The sequence below is a fragment of the Gracilinanus agilis genome, chromosome 1, assembly GCF_016433145.1.
Source record: "Gracilinanus agilis isolate LMUSP501 chromosome 1, AgileGrace, whole genome shotgun sequence".
NCBI classification, from domain to species: domain Eukaryota; kingdom Metazoa; phylum Chordata; class Mammalia; order Didelphimorphia; family Didelphidae; genus Gracilinanus; species Gracilinanus agilis.
The window spans coordinates 704,598,447-704,618,882 of NC_058130.1; the positions used below are offsets into that span (position 1 = coordinate 704,598,447).

Genomic DNA, 20,436 nt, shown 5'->3' on the forward strand with positions numbered 1-20,436 from the left:
CTTTCTTTTCTTTCTTTTCTTTCTTTTCTTTCTTTTCTTTCTTCCTTCCTTCCTTCCTTCCTTCCTTCCTTCCTTCCTTCCTTCCTTCCTTCCTCCCCCCATCCCCTCCCCTCCCCTTCCCTTCCCTTCCCACCTCCTCCTTCTGTCTTAGAATTGATACTAAGTTTAAGTTCCAAGACAGAAGAGCAGCAAAGGCTAGGCAATGGGGGTCAAATGACTTGCCCAGGGTCATATAATAGGAAGTATCTGAGGCCAGATTTGAACCTAGGATCTCCTGACTCCAGGTCTGGTTCTTTATGTACTGAGCCACTTGGCTGCCCCAGTTTTCCAGCTTTTCTTATCTCCCTGCTCCCTGTTAGGAACTCCTGTGAGACTGCAGAGTATGAGCCTTAATAAAGCTTGGGGTTAGGAGAGATATTGAGATGGAATTGGAAGAGGCTTTAGTGGTCAAGACTGGTTCTCTCATTTTCTATGTGAGGAAACCTTGCCCGGGAGAGGTTAAATGACTTTCTAGGGAGCATCTGAAGCAAGATGTGAAGGGCCCAGATCTTCTGATACTAAGACCTTTGGTTTAATGGCTGCCTCTGATTTCAAACTGTGCATAATAGGCTCCAAGTAAATGCTTGCTGAATTGTTGACTAAGAGCTTTATCACGGAGGTGGTTCGTTAGTTTATATGGCCTTCAGCCTCATGCTTTGACTGCACAAGAAGCTTTCTCAGTAAACACTTCTCATCTTTTTAAGAAACATCTATTTCAAAACCTGGGGTCAGTTAGGACAGGTGAGTGGTCTGAGGCCCCAGGGTAGGGGAAGGTGGTGGTGGTCAGGAATCAGACTGGTCAGAGTATGGGATAAGCCTGTCTCTCACCCTTTTCCTCTAACCAGGCAAGCTCAGTGGAATGGCTGGTCTTCCTCCCCTTGGCCTCCCCCACCCCCCAAGCCCCCTCTGGGGCTTGCCTTGTGCTGTTTGTCAGAGATAAAAAATCGAGGAGGAGGAATGGAAAGACAGGAGGCACAGGAAGGCAGTTTGGTCGTTTAGAGACAGAGGCACAGAATTAACGTGCAGTGGGGGAGTTGGGAATGAACACTGCCGGCATTGTAATCGGAGAGGGGGCAAGGGAAAAGAGAGAGACCGAGAGAGGGCGGCTGACCCTGTGCTCCCCGGGGACAGGTGGGGAGAGGCGGAACGAGGAGAGAGTGAAGGATTCCAGAGGTGGACTGGCTTCCTCTTTGGGCAGACAGACACAGGGAGGCGGGCAGTGGGCCAGCTCTGTACCTGCACTTCCAATCTGTAGCCCTGACAGCTGCAGCCACTTTGGGGAAGGGAAGGGGGTGGGAGGGAAAGAGGAAAAGGGGGAGTAGAGGGGGATGGGGTGGGGGGAGATGCTTCAGGAGAGATTGGAAAAATCATAGCCGACATATCAACCATAACAGGCCCTTACTCAGCCCTGCTTAGCGGTATGGGTTCAGGAAACAAAGGAGAGTTGTGAATACTCTTGACCATTTTGGCAGGACCTCAGGCCTGCCCTCATCTTGCAGAGGAATGACCTCTGTGCCCATTACCATGGAGGCTGTCACTCTACCTTCTCTTGTTCCTGAGGTGAAATCTGCCCTTTGCATTGTTTATTCCTCTGGCTAAGGTCAAGCACAATAAATGCCCAGATGCCAGAGGGAGAAGGGGGAGGGGAGGGGAGAGTCAGTCCCTGGAGAGGGGCAGTTGGGGGTGGGGTCAGAAGTGAGGGAGTGGGCTTACCGAAACTAAATCAGAGGGAGCAGCAGCCCTCCAGCTCTTGCCCGATTAGGGTCACATGTGTTTCCTGGCAGCATTGCAGGTGCTGAGCAGCAGCAGAGGGAGGGAGGGAGCAAGGACCTTGTGATGAATCATGTGGCGCAGGCAGCAGCTCATTCCCTAGGCCTGGGGACAGGGAGTTGATAGCTAAGGGCCCCAAGTGGAGTGTTTCCAGTCTAGCCTGGGCTCTCAAAAAGGTGGACTGGTGAGATGGGAATGGGGTGGGGCGGTTAGGAGGCCACTCATTTCAGAGACCCTCCCTTTCCAAATATATCCTAGATTGCTCTGTCATAATTGAGCCCCGTCTTCCTTGCCTGTAGCCTCATTTGCACCCCTAAGTCTGGAGGGAACTAGCATTAACAGGGTACCAGGGACTGAGGATCATTCTCTCCAGAAGGTGAGAAATGATGTCTTCATTGTCGGAGGACTACCATAGGGCAGCCAAGTAGACTTCTGCTTGGGACAGAGACTTTGCATGTACAGGGGAGGGGAGATTCTAATTGAAGTAAGAGCTGGCTTACTGATGGCACCTGCCACCAAATGACCAGCTCATTCTTTGATTCACTGGCCATTGGGTGGCATTCTTTGAGGATTGATTGGAAGGAAGAGGAGCTGAAAATCAAGGAATGTTCATCTTCTTTAGCCTCCCTTCTCTGTGACCCCCTCATTCCCTCCCTTTTTCTTTTGAAGGATCTGGTTTGTGTTCTCAGAGCAGTGGAGGGTGACGGAGTTCTCCCTCCCTCTCAGCTTACCCCCTCCCCCTCCTTCCCTCCTGCTGGCTGGCGGGCCAGGATCCCGACTGCTACTGATGGCGCTCTCTGGGAGCAGCTGGGAACCTTGCCCAGGCCCAAAGCCCTGCCAAACTATGGAAGGAATAACAGGCTCATAGCTGCTGAGTTCTTTGGCTGGGCTGCCATGCCCTGAGGAGCCATGATGGGGGGTTGGGAGAGGCCATTTCTCTCCACCAATTATTATCAACCTCCCCCCACTTCAGGGATCCTTTTGCTTGGATGGGCTTATTGGGGATGATGATATTTTGATCTAAAGAATACCATTGCCATGCCAGTTTTCCTTCCCTGGGTTAAGAAAGAGGCCCTGGGATCCTTTGGGATTTGGGGGGGAGGACTGATGTAGATGGGGGAGTACATTTGGGGGTATGTCTATGTGGGTGGGGTTTCACCAGCCCTAAAGAGGTACTTATTGTCTAGGTTCTAGAGCTAAAAGAGAATTGAGAGAGCATCTCCTCCAGACCCCTCATTTTCTAGGTGGGGGAACCGAGGACCAGAGAATAGGAATGATTTGCCCAAGGTCACATAGCTATAAGTAGCACAATAGGAATTCATTGCCAGAGCCTTTGATTGGACATCTAGTGCCTCTCTGCTCCCACAGTCCTTAGTCTCTCCCCACCATTATATAATGGGGATATCTCTCAGGATATCTTCTAAGACTTACTGAGGATGGCTGAAACCATAGATACAAGGGAACACTTGCTGCCCTTCACATATATGTCCTTTCTCCTCCTGCTCCTGCTCCTTGGCTCAGCATTCTTGGATGCCTCCCTCTCCCCACCCCCCACCCCCCCCAAAAAAACCCTAAAAAAGTGGAAATGCTGCAGGCAGACTTCTGGTCCTCAGTGGGTAGACCTCCAGTACTTTGGATTGACCTCAGCTAATTGATACTGTGGAAAGTGAAACTATGGCTAAGGGGACCCAATCATATAGGAGAAATTGAACTTGGACCCACCTTCTTCTGTTTCTTTAACCCATTCTTGAGCCAAGTAGAATTGAAGGGAGTAGAAGAACAGTTTGGCTTCATAAAGTCCTTGGGGCTTATTAGACTAGTGTGGCTAGGCTGCAGTAAGCCGGCCATCACTTCTTTTCCTGGCTTTTTCTACTTTTCTCTCCCTTTAACTTGTAATTTTTAAGGTAGGCCTATAGGTATAGTCTATGAATGTGAAGTGGAGCTTTTCTTTGGCCAACCAATTGGCCATATTAGAATTGAGCCCTCTAACCCAAATAAGTTAAAATTACTGTGATGAAAAAAATATTTATTAAGCTCTTACTATGTGTCAAGGACTATGCTAACTAATGTCCTAGAAAAAGTCACTGAGATTGTGAGTGGAGTCAGGAACAGTGGCAGAATTGATGCTCATATGAGTGAAGGAGGATACTAGTTGTCGAAGAAATCAAAGTCTGCATTGATGGGCTTTAGGTAAGGTAGGCCTTGATTTTCAGATCTGGATTAAACCCTTAAATCCAAGTAAAACATATGGAATATTTTTACATTAGAAGTGTGAAATTCTGGGGCATATGGGTTGCATGCTGGCTGCAAAATTCCCTAGTTTGACCAGAACCAGATTAAAATGTATTTGGCAAAGGTTTAACAAAATAAATAAGAATACAGCACAACATAGATAATGTTAATATGTGATTTTCTAAGTCAGCATATGTCAGCAGGAATCAGTATCTATTTGAGGTTGATACTTTTGTTCTACTTTACTACCCTTTAGATACTTAAAGACAGCAGTTATATAAGTTTAGGTCAGACTTTTTCTACTTCCTTCAATTGAGTATCATCATCATTTGGGTATTCTTCTTTAGCTATATTGTAGCTTTGTCAGTTCTCCTGTTAAATGTGAACGAATAAGAGTATTTTAGAAATGGTCTGACCAGTGTATAGCCAAGTCACTAAGCCTCTGGGCCTCATGTTTCTCAAAATCAAGGTTAGATGACTTTGGAAGTCCTTTCCAATTCTAATGTCTTCTAATCCCTGGCTTGCTTCCATTTTTGAACATTCCATTTTTCTTGGGACTCAGAACATTAGAGCTTCTGACTCCCAGTCCATTGTTATTTCCACTAACCCACAGTCTTCACCATTAAAGATATAGGCCCTTCCACCAGACTGAAAAAGCTCTTTTTCTCCATGGCCCTACAGAGGGAGGAGATAGTATAGACAACTAGGCAACCAAAACTAGGGCAGAGGAGATCCCTAGGTTCTGTGGACCTGCACTTCTTCCTCTGGGTCTTCATAGATGTCTTTGATAGTGCTGTTTGCCTGCCATCATGAATAGGTATTAGCTGATACAATTTTGCTAAGAAGTCACTTATTTAAAAATCTCATTTTACAGGCTAATTCACATAGAACTTTAAGACTTGCAAAGGACATTCTCTGTATTACCTTGCATGCTTATCACAATAACATTAGGTGCTGTTAAGGTTCTCATTTTATAAATAAGGAAACTGCCCAGCCTCTGCCCAAGGTCATATAGCTAGGAGCTGGGTTTGAACTCAGGGCCTCTAGATCCCAAGTTGTGTTCTGTCTATGCAGCATGGCTCTGTGCCCCAGAATGAACCTCCTCCAAAAAAATTGGGCCAGGGTCTGAGAGAGACCTTAGGAAAGGTGCTAGCCACGGGAAGAAGTGGGCTGCTATGTCACTGGGCAAGACATTTCTTTGCTACTTCTTTTATTAGGAAGTAGGAGAATGATGGAAACCTGTCAAATGACAGGAAATGGCCCTGATGATAGCTTCAATCCTTTTAGTGTACAGGGGATGCCTCATAGGTGCACAGGCTGAGACAAGAGTTAGGCCATAATAAGCATCTATGAGAGATGATTAAAAGTGTACACAAAAGGGATAGCTAGGTGGCTCAGAGGATAGAGAATCAAGCCTAGAGGCAGGAGGTCATCAAATTTGACCTCAGATATTTCCTAGCCATGTGACTGTGGGTAAGTCACTTAACACCAGTTGTCTAGACCTTAATCACTCTTCAGTCTTGCAACCGATACTTAGTATTGATTCTAAGACTGAAGGTAAGGTTTTTTTGTTTGTTTTTTTTTTTAAGTGTACACCTTTGAACATTGATTGTCACCTGTGTAATCTCAGCAAGTCTCTTTACCTCCCTAAGCTTTAGTTTTCTCATCTGTAGAATGAGAGGCTTGGCCTAGAAATGGTCCATGAGGTCCTTTCCAGCTCTAGATCAGAAATGGAGTGTGGTAAGGGCAAGGAGGATATCCAGACAAAGGGCCCTGAGATAGTTGAGACTGACCCATAAGCTCTTTCATTCAGGGATACTAAACTATTTTGGGTTCTTGGTTTCTTCTCCAAAATAGGTTTGTGGCAGAGAAATAAAATGCATTTGAATTGTATTGGTACATGTCTTCTCTCAGGACAGATTTCTGTTCCCCCTTTTTGCTGTTCCCCTATTAGTTTCCTTCTCAATCTTCCACTTTAGTGAATTATAAGGTAGAGACCCTCAGGAAAGGAGAAATGGCCCCTAGAACCAGTGCCCAGGTTTAGAGATTGCTGGTCCAAAGAGACTGGAAGATTCAGCCAGGGCCTGAGAATTAAGCCCCCAAGAAACAGAAGATCAGGGTTCCCTCTCCTAGCTGAGGCACATGGCAGCAGCTGGCTCTTAACTGTCATACCTGGGTCTGTCTTTGGAGCACTGAAGTTGAGGAGATGTCTGCCCTATTGGCTATACCCACCTTTCTCCATTCTCCTTCCCTGCTCAGTCAGCTGTGAGCTCATACAGGATTAAGGAGAGGAAATCTGGAATTGAATTTCCCTCTGAATTGAACTTGCCATTATAATTTTTTTATCCTGTTATATTTCTATCAATTGGACACAGCCCCCTTTCTAGCCCTTAATGGCTTTGGCTTTGAGAATTTCCTCCAAAATTATACTCCTGGCTTCCTGCTTCCATAGGTCTCTGGAGTCTGCTGCTGTACAGAGGAGCCAGGGGAGAGAGCTCTCTGTCTGGGGTATGCGTGTCATCCAAGGGGGTGTGCATCTCTGCATCTGAGGTGGGCGTATGTGTGTATGTGTATTATATATGCATGTGCACGCACATGTGAGTTATCTGGAGGTATGTATGTTGTCTCTGGTGGGTGAGTGGATGGATGTGTGTGCATCTGTGTGGGGGTGGGTATGGGGTGAAGGGTGTCATGGTTCATTCCTGTGTGCGTGTGTTTGAGGACCACATTTGGGTTGGGAAATGGTAGAAAAAGCACTGAATTTGGAGCCATGTGAACCAATTGTTACTTTGTGCCCATGTGTCCATGGCCAAATCTTACTTGTCTTCATTTTCTTTGCATGTAAAATGGTCTCTGTGGGTGGGTCTCTTCTATGCAGTGGCTAGAAGCTAGACTTGGGATTGGGAAGCCCTGTGTTCAGATCTTGTCTATGTCGCTGACCTAGCTTTGTTATCTTGGCAAGTCCCTTAACCTTGGTGTTTTCATTAAAATGGAAATGATGATAATAAGGGTGGCACCTGCCTGCTTCTCAAGGTTGTTAGGCTCAAGTGGGATAATGTGTGTAAAGCACTTTGCAGACTTTATAAGTGTGAGTTACAGAAATGATTCTCTTAGGAAGCAGAAGCTGATAGATGCACTCATTGAGATCCTGGTATTGGGAGTCGAGGGCCTGGCTTTCAGATTGCTCGTGCCTCAGCTACTATCTCTTTCCCTTGAGACATTCTGCATATCTCATGCCAGGAGGGACCAGCATTAAGTTGAAGAGCTTTTTCACTCCCAATTTGACTTTTCCAAGAGCCCTTTCTGCCAACCTAAGGGAAGAGTGAGGTCAGCACTGCTGGGGTTACCAGGGGTGCTCCAAGGCTCCTGTGGTTAGGCCCTCTGAGGTTAGGCCTTCCCGACAGTGACTCAGCCTTTGCAGCTGCTCCAGGGGGTGAGGTGTCTGGACAGTCTTGGTCCACCCCCCCCCCCAACCCCCCTCCCCCAACTCCTTGAGGAATGAAATTGGGTGTGTCTAGGAAGTTGGATTTAAGGAGGAGAGACATAGGAGGAGTGGCATAGTAGTCCTAAGCCTCAAGGGATTTGGAAACCCCTAAGACTATTCATAGCCTTTATAGGTAAAAAGATTGTCTGTCATCTCAGACTTTCTGGGCTCTTCTTCCCTGTCCAGAAGTCAGATCTTATGGGTGCCAGCTGAGGTTGAGTAGCATGGTTGTGTAAGATTGCTTTACTGTCTCCATTTTTACCAGGGACCTTCCCCTCCCCCACCAGCTCAGCCTTTCTTCTTGCAAGTGCCCAGTGCAGCTCTTACTCCTAAACTATAATCGTCACCTGCAGGATTTTAATGGCTGGCCAGCTGCGCAGAGGTGGGGTGGGGTGGGGGAGTCGGCTCTAAATCACCTTCTGGATTCTTGTAGTGGGGCTGAGTCTTAGGATAAATAGGGTTTTCTCTTTAGGAGACACAATATAAGACAGAGAGAGAAGCATGAGTGCTGCACTGGCTCTACCCCCTTTCTCCCCCCCAAGTGTTCAGTGACTTCTTAAAATCAAATTGTTGTTCTATGGCCTTTACTCTCTCTTATAGGAGTTAAAAGAATTATCTGGCCCCCAGAGCCAACACTGACTCCCTATCCAAAACTAAGCTGAAGTTTATAATGCTATAGTTGTGGCATAGAGGCCCAGAGTGGGGGTGGGAGATGAATGATAGATCATAGCTTTTTAGAGCTCACCCTAATCATTACAAAGTAGATGGATATTGAATATGCTTTGAAACTTTTCCCAGGGGATGTTTTACAAAACATTTTTATTTAGGTATGGCTTGGACTCTGGCTTCTTTAGTCTCATCCAACTTTGAAAAGGATATTGGCTATCCTTGAAGTCAACTAGGTTGCATTCACAGCTTGGGAGCTCAGCAGTAAGAAGAGTTCGAAGATCCTAGGATCATAGTTGTGAAACTGGAATGAACCTTATAGGCTCCATAGGCTGTGTCTCATTTTACAAATGAGAAAATTGAGCCCCATAGAGAGATTGTGCCTTTCCAAAACTCAAAAACATAATAAGTGACAGAAAGGAGATTCCACCCCAAGTTCTCTCACTCTCAGTCCAGCCCTCTTTCCATTAGGTCATATGGACCTAGAGTTGAATTCCTGGGGAATGGTGAACATTAAAAAAAAAAAAAAAAAGGCCTAGGTTCAGAAAGATATCCAGTGCACAGATTCTTCAATTGATATTCAGAGCTTTTCAGCCTAGTCCTCTTTGCCTTTTCAGTCTTTCTACACCTTTCTCCCTGCCATGTTTTCTTTAGTCAGTGACACTGACCCCTTAGCTGTTCTGAGAGCAAGACACCCCATTTCTTGTGTCTGGGCATTGGAATACTATCCCTCAAAGTCCCAGATAAAATCCCATCTTCTACAGAAAACTTTTACCAGTTCCTCTTCATTCTGGTGTCTTCCCTTTCTTAATTAGTTCCTGTTTATCCTATACGTAGCCTGTGTATGTCTGTTTGCCTGTTGCCTCCCTAATTAGATTGTGAACTCCTCAAATGCATGGGCTGCCTTTTGCCTTTTGAATCTCCAGTGCTAAGGACAGTATTTGGCATATATATAGTAGGTGCTTAATAAATGTTTACTAACTGACCAACTGGGAGAGATATGGGTTAGATAATAGTTCATGTGAAAAAGACTTTAGGGTTCCATTGGATTCTATAAATATTTCCTCTTCCATGGAGAAACTCTCATTTTTGTCTTTGTGTCTCTAGTGGGTGGCACATTGTAGTTATTGAATTGACAGAAGGAGAGTTTTGAATCTAAAGTCAAAAAGGACCTCAGAGACCATCCAGACTCCTCATTTTGCCATTGAGGCTCAGGGAGCTAAGGTGATTTACTCGAGGTCACCTTTGTAGTACATGCCAAGGACAAGATTTAAGCCCACTGTACTACTGTTCCTCCTCATAGTTTGGCAGGCAAAAGTTAATGCAATCTTAAGCTGCATTACTAGAGAAGTAATAAATTGAAATTGATATTGATAAGTGAGAAGTAGTATAGGGTAATGGAAACCAGGAAGAGCTGAGTTTCAGTCCACCCTCAGATATATTTGCTGGATGACTCTCCTGGGCAGGTTACTTACCTCTCAGTGATGTAGGCAGCTTTCTAAGATTCAGAGTTGCAGAGAAATTGCCCTACCTCTTTGAAAGAAAGAGTTTTCTCACCCTGGGAGGTTCCCATGCTAGTGAAATCACAGGTCCAGCCTCTGTGCTTTGAATACATCAAAGTTTGCTAAATGCTCTAAATAGAAGATCTCATTTGAGACTCACACTAGCTCTTTGAGATGGATCCTATAATTTTTTCCCCATTTGGCAGACTAGGAAACTGAAGCTAAGAGAGGTGACCTATGTGATTTGCCCAGGTTATCCAACTCCAAGTTGGAGATTGGATTTGAACCCAGTATATAGTTCAGTGTAAAAGGACACCAAATTTGGAGTTAGTGACTTGGGGTTAAATACTAGTATGCACCACATGTATAAGCTTGGCAAAGTTATTTAGCTTTGGGCATCACTGACTTTCATCAACTGTATAATGAGGGTGTTGGACATTAGATGATCTCTATAATCCCTTCCATTTCTTTTTATGCTCCTATGAGTTTCCTGATTTCTAGTCCCACTATGATATCAATTATGACACAGTTTCTCCCTCTATTGTCTATTTAGGGAGTTAGTATAGTCCCTCTGGCCTCTGCCTTGGGTTAGGCATAACTGGAATATTGATTCATTTGGGTCAGTTCTGAGCACCACATTTGGAAAAGATATTGATATGTCCCTAAGAAGAGGAGGATCATCGGAATGGTGAGGGTAAACTTGAGCTTGGAGAAAAGAATACTTAGGGGCATGATAATGATTGTGGATGGTGGATTAAATTTACTTTGCTTGGCCCAGAAGGGCAGGCATAGGAGAAATGGGGGAAATGGTTGTGGGGCCAATTTCAGCTCAATATAAGTAAAAACTTCCTTACAATTAGGGCTGTCTAGCTCTAAAGAAGAATAGGCAGTCTTAGAAGGTAATGAGTTCCTCCCAGGTGGTTTGATAGAAGGCTGCTTACCCATATCCTAATGATCTGGTCTCAGAGTCTCACTACTGTTTACCAGCTGTGGGACTTTGCCCAAGTCATTTCATTTCTGGGATAGTGGATGCGTGAGGTATCTGAGGTCCTTTCTAGCATTGATAATCTGTGGGTATTCAAGTGGATGACCACTTGTTTGAGATATCTGAGAGTCATTTCCTCAGTGGCTGTGGCTGGGCTCCCTTTCACTTCTTTAGGACTTCTTGTAGTTTTGGCTTCCAGCAGTCCCACATGGCTGTGAGGAGTAGGTATTTAGAGAAGAATGGGGGCTTGCAGTGAATCCAGCAGCACATAGGGCCAGCTCAAATTGCTGCAGTGATAGCCCTGCTAATATAGATCAGATCCGTGACAGGACTGGGCTCTGCCCCGGGCCACTGCCTGCTAAGACCAAGTGACCAGGGATGTTGGGAGCAGCCCTGAGCTGGCCCACTCAGGATGAGAGAGAGAGAGAGAGAGAGAGAGAGAGAGAGAGAGAGAGAGAGAGAGAGAGAGAGAGAGAGAGAGAGAATGCACACATGAGCACTTCTCTCTGTAAAAGCATGTGTCTAAGAAAGCACATGGGGTGGTGGTAGTTGAGAGCTGGGTTTGAATTACCCCTCATGCACTTCTTAGCTGTGTGATCATGATCTAGAGACTTAAAAGCCTGAGTTTCTTCATCTGTAAAGTGGAGATAACTTTAAATATACCTTTCACAGGGTTGTGAGGTTAAGCATTAAAAAAATCTTAAAGTATTATACAAATGCCAGTTATTATTATTATGAATGTTCCTTACCTGACTGTAGGTACATAGCTCTCATGTCTCACTCAGCTTTGCTTGCCCTGATCATTGTGCATTTATATAATATCTTCTCCCTCCCCTGAACAGGATACGGAGCATCTCTTTGCTTCTGGGCCCAAAGTGTTGGGCTGTAAGGAGGAACCTTTTCAAACCTTCATTTCTCTAGTTCTTAAAAATCTGAAAACCTCAACTCTGCATTAGGCCAGGCTGCTGATGCAGAAGAGGAAGGGAGGCCTACTGTTGCTGAATTTTGAATGGAAATCCTGCTAAGCAGTTGCCTAAGCTCCTTCCTCTTTGTTTTTCAGAACCTGGGACCTCCAGCATTCATGGCCCAACAGGAAAACTCTTCCTCTTAGGCTTATTATACAAGTGGGTCCCCAAGGCTAAGACTGTGGAAATGCCCTGAGCTCCACTAGGAGGTTTGAACAAAGTGTGAGCTTCCTTCTGGTCCTTCCTCACCCTTCTGTGCGTGGGTAAAGGAAATGGAGGAGGGGGAGATAAGAAGTTCTTATTTTTTTACTTTTTTATCTTACCTTTTACATCCCCTGCAGGCCCAGATGGGGGTTGGGGGGGAGTATTTCTCAGTTCAAGGAAGCTTCCTGGTGCCTGTTTGGGGGTTAGGGTAGAGTAGAATGAAGGTTTACTAGGCAAACTAGCCATCACTTCACCCTCATCAGGGGTTGATTTTTAGCTGAAATATTTTTTTCTCTTCCCTGGGCTCCTAGGTAAACTGCAACCTAGAGAAGGTAGTTTACAAATTGGCCAGTCTTTTTTCCTTCATCCAGGGTTAGGACCTTGTTTTCCTTTTGGGGTGGGGCAGTCCAAGCTTTTTTGCTTTACCAGACTCCCTGGATGCCCCTACCACTCTGCCACCCATTCCTGACCTTGTTCTCTGCCATTTTCTCCTTTTCTTCATCTCTTAGTGTGATAACCTTTCTTTCTTTCTCCTATTGTCCTTTCTTGGTCTTACTCTATCTCTGCGACTCTTTTTCACTTTCATTCTCTCTCCTTTTCCTTTCTGTCTATCTTCCTGTTTCTGTCTCTCTCTGCAACAACCTTCTTCCTAACCCTACTTTTCCTAACTTACCTGTACGTGTCCCTGGTCTGTTTCTTCAAGTTCCCAGTCTTTCAGGAGGGTGCCTTCTGTTACCTAAGCAGGGCCAAATCTGACCTGGTGGCCTGGGGAGTGTATGCTTCTCATGATGATTGTTGGTGCAGGAAGCTGACCTCAGACACAGGGACTTTCAGTATGAACAAAACCCTGAGAATGAGTGATCTACCACTTTGGGGAGGCCCTTCCTTCATACTTCAGTTGGTACTATTCTCCCATAGCAGTGGGTTCAGAGAGGTTTCCTTTGACTATCCCTAGGGCTGAGCCCTTCAGTTTCACTGGATCCGTCCTGGCCAGTAACTGAAGGGTGGCAAAGCTGGGAAAGAGATCTCTGGATTATAATTTCCCTTAAAGGCAGAATTCTAACTATAAAACTTCCAAGGTCTCAGGTTGTAAAGAAGTGTTAGAACAAGGGGAAGGAGGGACCTGGAATGGAGATTGTGGTCTTCCTCCAGAGTTGGGCCCTATGATTTAATTTTTAATTATATAAATGACTTGGATTTTATATTATTGTATCAATGACATGAAACACCAGCATGTATTGATTCAGAAAGAAAACCAGTCAGGAAGTCAGAATTCAGAATAGTTTAAAGTTCTTCAGTGACCAGAAAGCCAACAGGCTAGGGTCTTTGGGGAGAGAATGCTTAAACTCTTGGTGGGGAGGGTGGATGCTCTCCTCCTCATACCACCTTCTTTTCCTTCCTCCTCTCCCAGGCATAGCCGACTTGGCTGATGGCCTCATTCTGAGGTAGAGGGCACAGTCTTCCTTATTCAGGCCAAGTGTCCACCACACAGGAGTCTTTTCCTTTTTGTACGGTGCTCTTAGTAGGGTCTCAAGAACCCAGAGTCTGCCCCGTGATAGGGGGGAGGTTTACCCAGTGAGCTAAGTACAGTTCTGAGCACTGAGGCCCATGTCCTCAGGGGGTCCAGAATTAGGGAGCAGATGTATAATGTGTGACTTTTTTTTTTCTTTGTCTCCATTTGCTGTCATTTCTCCTTCTGCTTCCCCACCCCCTTCCTGGAGTTGACCTTTGTCTCCTAACTCCGGATTGCAGTCTTCCTGTCCCGGTCTTTACTCTGGAAAGAAGGGTGAAACTATAGTTAGGGAATTGGGGGTAAGGGTATAAAAGGATGACATTATAAAGAATAGGTAGGGCTTGGAGGCCCCAAGGGAGCTATTCCACTCCCACATGTCCACCCACCATGACTCTTAGGTCAGAGAGATAGAATGCCCTTCCTTTGGGCTGGCTCACTATGGAGTTGGTGGGTCATGATGAGAAGGGTTGCCCTAAAGGCCTAGTCTTCTCTCCTTCCTGTTGAGAGCCAGGTCCTAGACCCCTCCCCCTACCTAGCTGGGTCTGTCTGCTTTGCGGGGTGTAAGGGGGAAGCTTTTCCTGAGTCCCCCTGCCTCCTTCCATGCAGACCGCCTCGTCTCTCGTTACCACAGTATGGGGAGGGGGAGACTGGAGTGGGAGGGGGGCTGCAGAACAGAAATTGTAAAATTAAATTTCCCAGATGTTCAGGCCCCAGGAGCTCGCTCTCGTGCTGTCTGGAGAGGAAATGGGGATTGGGAAAAGCCCGCCTCGTATTTTTTCCCCTCTCACCTTGCCTTTCCGGTACCACCAAGTGCAGGAAGGACCATAAATTACTAGACTCTGGGGCTAGCCCATCTCCTTGATAGTGCAAGGGGGTGAGGTGAGGACCCTAAAGGCTGTTCTTTCAGCCCCCAAACTGCTTCCTGAGCTCTTTGTCCCATGGCTCTCTCCTCATATCCTCTTTTCTTCTCTTTTTTCTCTGCCCTTCCCCTACTCTCTGTTCCATGACCCAAGTCTATACCAGTTTAGTAGTAATTTACTTTTGGGTCCCTGAAGTTCCTCAGTTGCTCTACTGATTCACACATTTCCAAATTAATTTGTCATTAGGAAGTATGAGAAATAGCTGGGCATTTTCCAGATGGGGCCACCAGCCCCATCTCATTGTTGTGAATTACCTAGAATTCACTTCTTTGAGTTGTGGGTTATTTTGCTCTTATGTAGACCTGGCTGGTGGTGCCTGAGGTGGGATTGTGGGGCAATTTCATCCCCCTCTCCAGGTTAGGGCAAAAATGCAAGGCCTCATTTCTTGCTGATTGTAGAGAAAGGAGGGGGAACCTATCCCAAAGTAAGTAACTGAACAGGAGCTGTCCAAAGGGATTTTACTGCTGGGGGGATGATGGGGCACTAAAAACAGTTATCCCAAGCAAAAAAAGAAACCACTTTGGCAGCTGTGCCTGGGATCCCCCTACCTCTGGAGTATTTCTGTTCTCGGGCTGTGCCATTGAGGGACACTGTCTTTTTCCTTGGTAGTCTCTACTCTTCCACATTTCCTCCCTCCTTCTCTGTGTATCAGAGATGCTGATAGCTCTCACAGCCTGTTTGTTGCTTTGTGAAATGGGGCCTGGCTTTATTCCTTCCCTAAGCAGTGGGGGGAGGGTTTATCTGAACTCAGTCTTTTTTGGTCAGTCATCTACTGAAACTGACCCAGCATAAGCAAGCCTTCTGTTCTTTCTTAGGCCATTCTGATCCCAACCCTTTTTTTCTCTATCCCTGGTTCTTCTGTTATGATCTGTTATGATCTCTCCCCATTTCTCCCTCCTCACTTCTTACCTGATTTGAAGGCAGGTCACTTTTCTGGACAACACTCTAGAAGTCTACCTAAGTTTTACTTAAATTGGTAGAGGGAGTTTCCTTGCCTGGGAGTTCCCAGTATCAATACAGCAATACAGCTCCCATTTTCTTGCAGCTCCCTGGCATCTGTCCTCATTTCTCTCCCCACTGCTCCCCCCATATCCCCTTTCTTACTTGCCAGCCTCCTCTGACTTGATCTGTCTAAGCTCTTGCCCTACTGTCTTCCTAGCCACCTGGTCCCCGTCAGATAAGTACCATTTCTCTTATCTGAATTAAAATCTCTTGGTCCACAGATCTTTTCCCCACTTCTAGCCACTTCTCCCTTCCCTAGAAGATATCTCCCTCTCAAGCTATATCTAACCTGAGTCTTCATCTCTCCCTAAAGGTGTATATACACTTATCTCCCATCCTCCTATGTTCTCCATGATGACACCTGGACTTACTGTCATGGGGGGGAATAGCACTGCAGTACACAGCCCTTCTTGCTTCAGGGAGTTAAATATATTGATGAGCCTCTCCCACCAAATCCTGTGATTTCTGATTCCCAATAGCATTTTAGACCACTTGGTTTGGTTCTGTGTACCTTCTTGGGGAAGGTGTAGGGGAAAGAATCCAGGAACTTGATTTGCTTAGGAAGTTAGATTTCAGCAGTTGTCTTAGTCTTGACTAAAATCTTCCAAATCGGACTCTTCCTTCTCAATATGTTTTATTTCAGTCAGGGGCTTGGTTCTTTTCTTTCCCTTCACCATCCCAACACCTCTCATTTGCTGAACCCTCCCATTCTTTCTGAGGACAGTTTTAAAGTAAAAAAAAGGGGGGGGGGTTAGGGTTCCAGGTGGTTTCGGAGAGTAAAGGGCATACTCCTGGAAGTTTCATGTTAAGAATTTTCGCATCTAAGAAATGTGAGAGAAGCTTGATTTAGAGAGAGATTCTGGCTGCCCACAGACCCTTTGCAACTTCCAATCAGAGAAGACTTGGGAGGAGAGGAGAAGGGAACTTTGAGGCTGAGACCTGTTGTCTCCTGGCTCTTCCTTTATCTGCTAGACTTAGTAGTTCTCTGGAGTGGCTTCCCACTTATTAGCTCTGCTCTCATTCATCTCTGTCTCTCTGTCTCTCTTTCTCTGGCTGTCTTTGTCTCTGTCTCTCCCTCTCTCCCCCTACCCCCTTTCCCTTTTTTCTCCTTCCCTCGAGAAATCTATGGATGCAGGAGGTATGCACCACCATCTGCATTCACTTTGGGAGACTGTAGGTGCCCACAAACTTGTCCCTTAATCGTCAAAGTTCTGATTAGCAGGAAGGGAAGATTTAGGATCCTAATCTGAATGGGGATTTATCTGACCTGTGGTTATACTCTGTCAGGATGGAGGTATAGGAGAGGAGGGCTTTCCACTGATATTGCCTACTATGATGAACAGAGACAGGGAAGCGGAGAAGGAGCTGGCAGAGTGACTGGGACATTTCTGTCTCATTTCTGGCCTCAGCATGGGATTGAGGCTGGGGCTGGCTTTGTGGGGTCTTCTGGAGAAGGGATACTAAAGAGCAGGACTCTTTGTAGGATTGAAGGTAAATGTGGTTGGGTTAGAAGGCCTCTAGATAGAAGCACCCTAGCCCAGATCCTGTCGGAAGAAGAGTTTCAGAGAGCTCTGGAGCTGCTACAGATGGCTTGGATTTAATGGGCTCCCCCCCAGGCCTTAGCTTCCGAGGAAGCTGGGTTGCATTAATGGGACGAATTACCCCACCCTCAAGCTCCAAATCCATAGCTGATGATCCTAGCCTCAGTGACCTTGAGAATGATGATCATACTTCTGTTCAGTTGTCTCCCTTGGCATTGGGACCAGGCAGGGGAGAGACTGTTAGTGATCTATTCTTATCCATCTATGTGGAATTATCTTGGGTAGCACTTCCTCTGGAAGCCTTTGGGATGCTGTAGGGCAGGGAGAAGTCACAAATAAGCTTGCTAGATGTGAGCATGGCCAAGCAGAATTGTCACTTTATCTCTTCAGTATCTGGTTATGGGTAAGGTAAGGGTCAGTAACCTTCCTAAAAAGGGATTTAGGATCCACCCTGCTTAGCCACTTCCATGCCTAGCCATGGTGGGCACCTTTTGGATGGGAGACTACTTCTAGCCTGCTCCAACTCTAAATTCTTGTGGTCCCCAGCCCATTCCCAGGACAAAGCCGGGAACCATGGTTTTTTTCCTCTAGTCTCTGAACACACCACCCTCTCATAAACAAACATATGCATATAATTCCAAAGCCAATTTGCCACTCACCAACTTTCTCTGGTTGCTGAGGCAGAAGGTGCAGATCTGTTTGGGCTGGGAGTTCTCGCTGTCCCGGGGAGGTGGAGGTGGGGGTGGGGGACTAGCTCCGCCAGCATGGTGATAGAAGGCTGGTGTGGAATGGCAAGGCTGCCCATCTCCACAGGCCTCACCCACCAGCAGCACATTGCCCAGGTGGGAGATGTAGCTGGATGCCAGCCTCAGCGTTTCAATCTTGGACAGTTTGCGATCTGCAGGCTCCGTGGGGATAAGGGTGCGCAAGGCAGTGAAGGCAGTGTTGACACTGTTGGTGCGATCCCGCTCTCGGGCATTGGCTGTGTGTCTCTGCCTGGGCTCTCGGCTCAGACGCCCCCCACCACTGCTCCCCTTCTTGCCTCCTGCACGTCGCTTAGAACCCTTGAGGCCAAAGCCATCCGTATCCAGGTGGTAGGGCTTCTCGTCCGAGCCTGAACTCTCACTGCCATTCTCATCGTCTTCCGACAGCATGCTGATCTCGGGGTACAAGTATCGGCTGGGGGGTGCTGAGCGCAGCATGGCAAAAGACATGGTGAAGGCTGGGGGAGGGCGAGGGCTGAACGAGATTGAGGGTGCAGGGATTGGGGATTGGCCACAGGCCCTCAACTCTGGCCACAGCGCATGCCTCCTGCTTCTCTCCTTGTGTCTTTAGGGCACAGAGGCGTCTCGCTCAGCGAGTCTTCTGTGGGCAGGGGTGCTTTCAGGGCTCTGGAGGAGGGGTGAAATCCCAGTTCTCTCGGGGTCTGAGGTAGAGGCTTCTATGGCAGCCGTCGCTGCTGCTGCTGCTGCTGCTGCTAGTGCTGTCTCCTCAGCACACATGTGCATCTTAAGACTAAGCGTGGCAGGAGCCAGCAGCTTTATAGCCTCGGCATCCGCCAGCAGCTCAGCACAGGGCGGTCAGCCTGGCCCCTCCCCCACAGCACACACAGCTCCCTCCCACTGCCTGGAACTGGCTCCGGGGGGCTCCTTAGAGTACCACAGCCTTCCTTTCTCTCTCCCTCCTGAGGGTGTGCGTTTGCCGAGAAGAGTCAGAGCTTTCCCTTGTGGAAAGGGGGCCACACTTCTGGGCACCTCCATAAAATCGCTCATCTGCCCTGCTCCCCTTCTCCCTGGAGTTTGGGCCTTGGGGGCTGCTACAGTCTTCAGCATCTCCCTAGTAGGGCCAGTGTGGGTGAGGGCAGTGGGAAAAGGGGAGAAGACTTGCCCTGTCACTGATAGCGTTAGAGTAAAGTTTCTCTGACTCAGTAGGGGGTGGGGGGTTCTCTTGGACTAGTGCTGGGGCAGGGGAATCTTCCCCAGATGCTGCTAGGAGGCAGGCTTGGCTCCTCTGCTTCATCCTAGAGATGGTGGGTGGGTCAGAGTTCTGCTTGGAGGAGGGCTCTTTTTGGTCATCTTAGCAGGGGGAGTGGGATTGGGGGAGATTTGGGGTCCTGACTCCATGTGGAGGGGAGGTATTAAGGAATGAAAAGGTGTTAGGGCAGCTGTGAGGGAAGGAGCCCAGGATTCTTCTCAGCACCATTGGGAGGGAAGAAGGGGGTCAAATAACATCAGTGACCTGCTTCTCTCTGCCCCTTCTTCCCCCCCACTGAACACACACACTCACCCCAGCATGACCAAACTAACCCAGCTGCTGTATGAAGAATGGCCAGAGTATTAACTCTTTCAGGGCCGAGGCTTTCCCTCTTTCTCTGAAGGACCCAGAGCTTCCTGGAGGTGGAGATATTTGAGTTTTTTCTCCCCCAGCAGGCTAAGTAGGGAACAGTGTTATGCATATAACACGTGCACACACATGCCTTCTCTCGCATACACACCAACTCTTCCAGGCCAGGAGGTTACACACATCTCGTGTCTATTCATACGCGATCTCCCTGTATCTCACATGTATACTGGCTTTAAGTCGCTGTCACATGAAAATTGTCAGCCACGCAGGCACCCTATGAGAAGATCTTCTCACTCCCCCTTCCTCCCCCCCAGTTGGCTCCGTCATATGCACACTCTCCTATTGGTGTCAGCCGGACACACTATAAATCAGGCCCTCCATCATACTGCATAGATTCACTTTCCTAGATATACTCTCTGATTTGTGTTCATTTCCATTTTATACGCACTCACACTTTTTTCCGAATCCAGACATAAAGTGTTTCTCACTTAATCATAGTCTATCAGTCACACAAATACATCTGCTTGCTCTCTCTGGCATGAAATGTCTTTCTTAAATATACTTTCACCCCCACACTATCTCAGTTATGCATACACAAATACTGCCATACATTTCCTACTCCTTCACCCCTAAAAATAAAAAAGAATGTTCAAACTTGGATCCAGCCAACTTAGGTTCAAGATCCCACCTCCCACAAGTCATTTCATCTTTCTGGCTCATCACTGAATTAGGGGTGCTACCATTTGGTGATCTCATCAGCTCCTGTGGGTTTAGTTACTATCTCTCTGCAAATCATTCCCGTCTGTAATCCAGCTCTTGAGCCAGTTATGAAGACTTGAATCACCAACTGCCTTTTGAACATCTTGTGCTGGATGTCCTGGAGACATCTCAAACTCATTGTGTTCCAAACTGACCTCATCCTCCCCCGTTACTGTGGAGGGCATGTCATTCTCAACTCCTCATTATCTACTCATTGTGCCTATCCAGTCAATTGCCAAAACCTGTCATTTCTCCCTTCACAAAATCCCTCGGGTGTGTCCTTTTCAGTTGGCCACACTGCCAACACCACCTAATACCTGGACCATTGCAGTAGGCTGCTGGTGGGTCTCTTCAAGTATTTTTCTGGTCCAGTGTATCCTCTATGGAGCTTCCATGGTCATTTTTAAAGCCTCCTTCTGGGCATGTCACCCTGCACAAGATCCTGGGACTCTTCCCTTTGGCACTTAAAGCCCTTCCCATCCTGGTCTGAACTCCCTCTCCAGTCTTCTTA

The 20,436-nt window shown here is 46.9% G+C and overlaps 2 protein-coding genes across 2 annotated transcripts in view; one reads left to right on the forward strand and one right to left on the reverse strand.

Annotated features, from left to right (window-relative positions):
• Positions 1-20,436, forward strand: part of BOP1 (BOP1 ribosomal biogenesis factor) — a 69,625-nt gene that overhangs the window by 40,220 nt on the left and 8,969 nt on the right. The gene's annotated exons all lie outside the window — the stretch shown is intronic.
• On the reverse strand, positions 13,537-18,037 carry SCX (scleraxis bHLH transcription factor). Its single transcript, XM_044669565.1, has 2 exons — positions 17,483-18,037; positions 13,537-13,621 (listed from the first exon to the last, which is right to left on the reverse strand). Exons 1-2 carry the CDS (start codon positions 18,035-18,037, stop codon positions 13,583-13,585), a joined length of 594 nt encoding a protein of 197 aa, XP_044525500.1. The 3' UTR covers positions 13,537-13,582.

Excerpts from the sequence above, each read along its gene's own strand:
- SCX (XM_044669565.1), bottom strand. The coding sequence starts at position 18,037 with ATGTCTTTTGCCATGCTGCGCTCAGCACCCCCCAGCCGATACTTGTAC. Across the intron at positions 13,622-17,482 it reads TCAGCAACCAGAGAAAGTTG|AGTAAAGACCGGGACAGGAA; the intron begins GTGAGTGGCAAA and ends CCTTCTTTCCAG.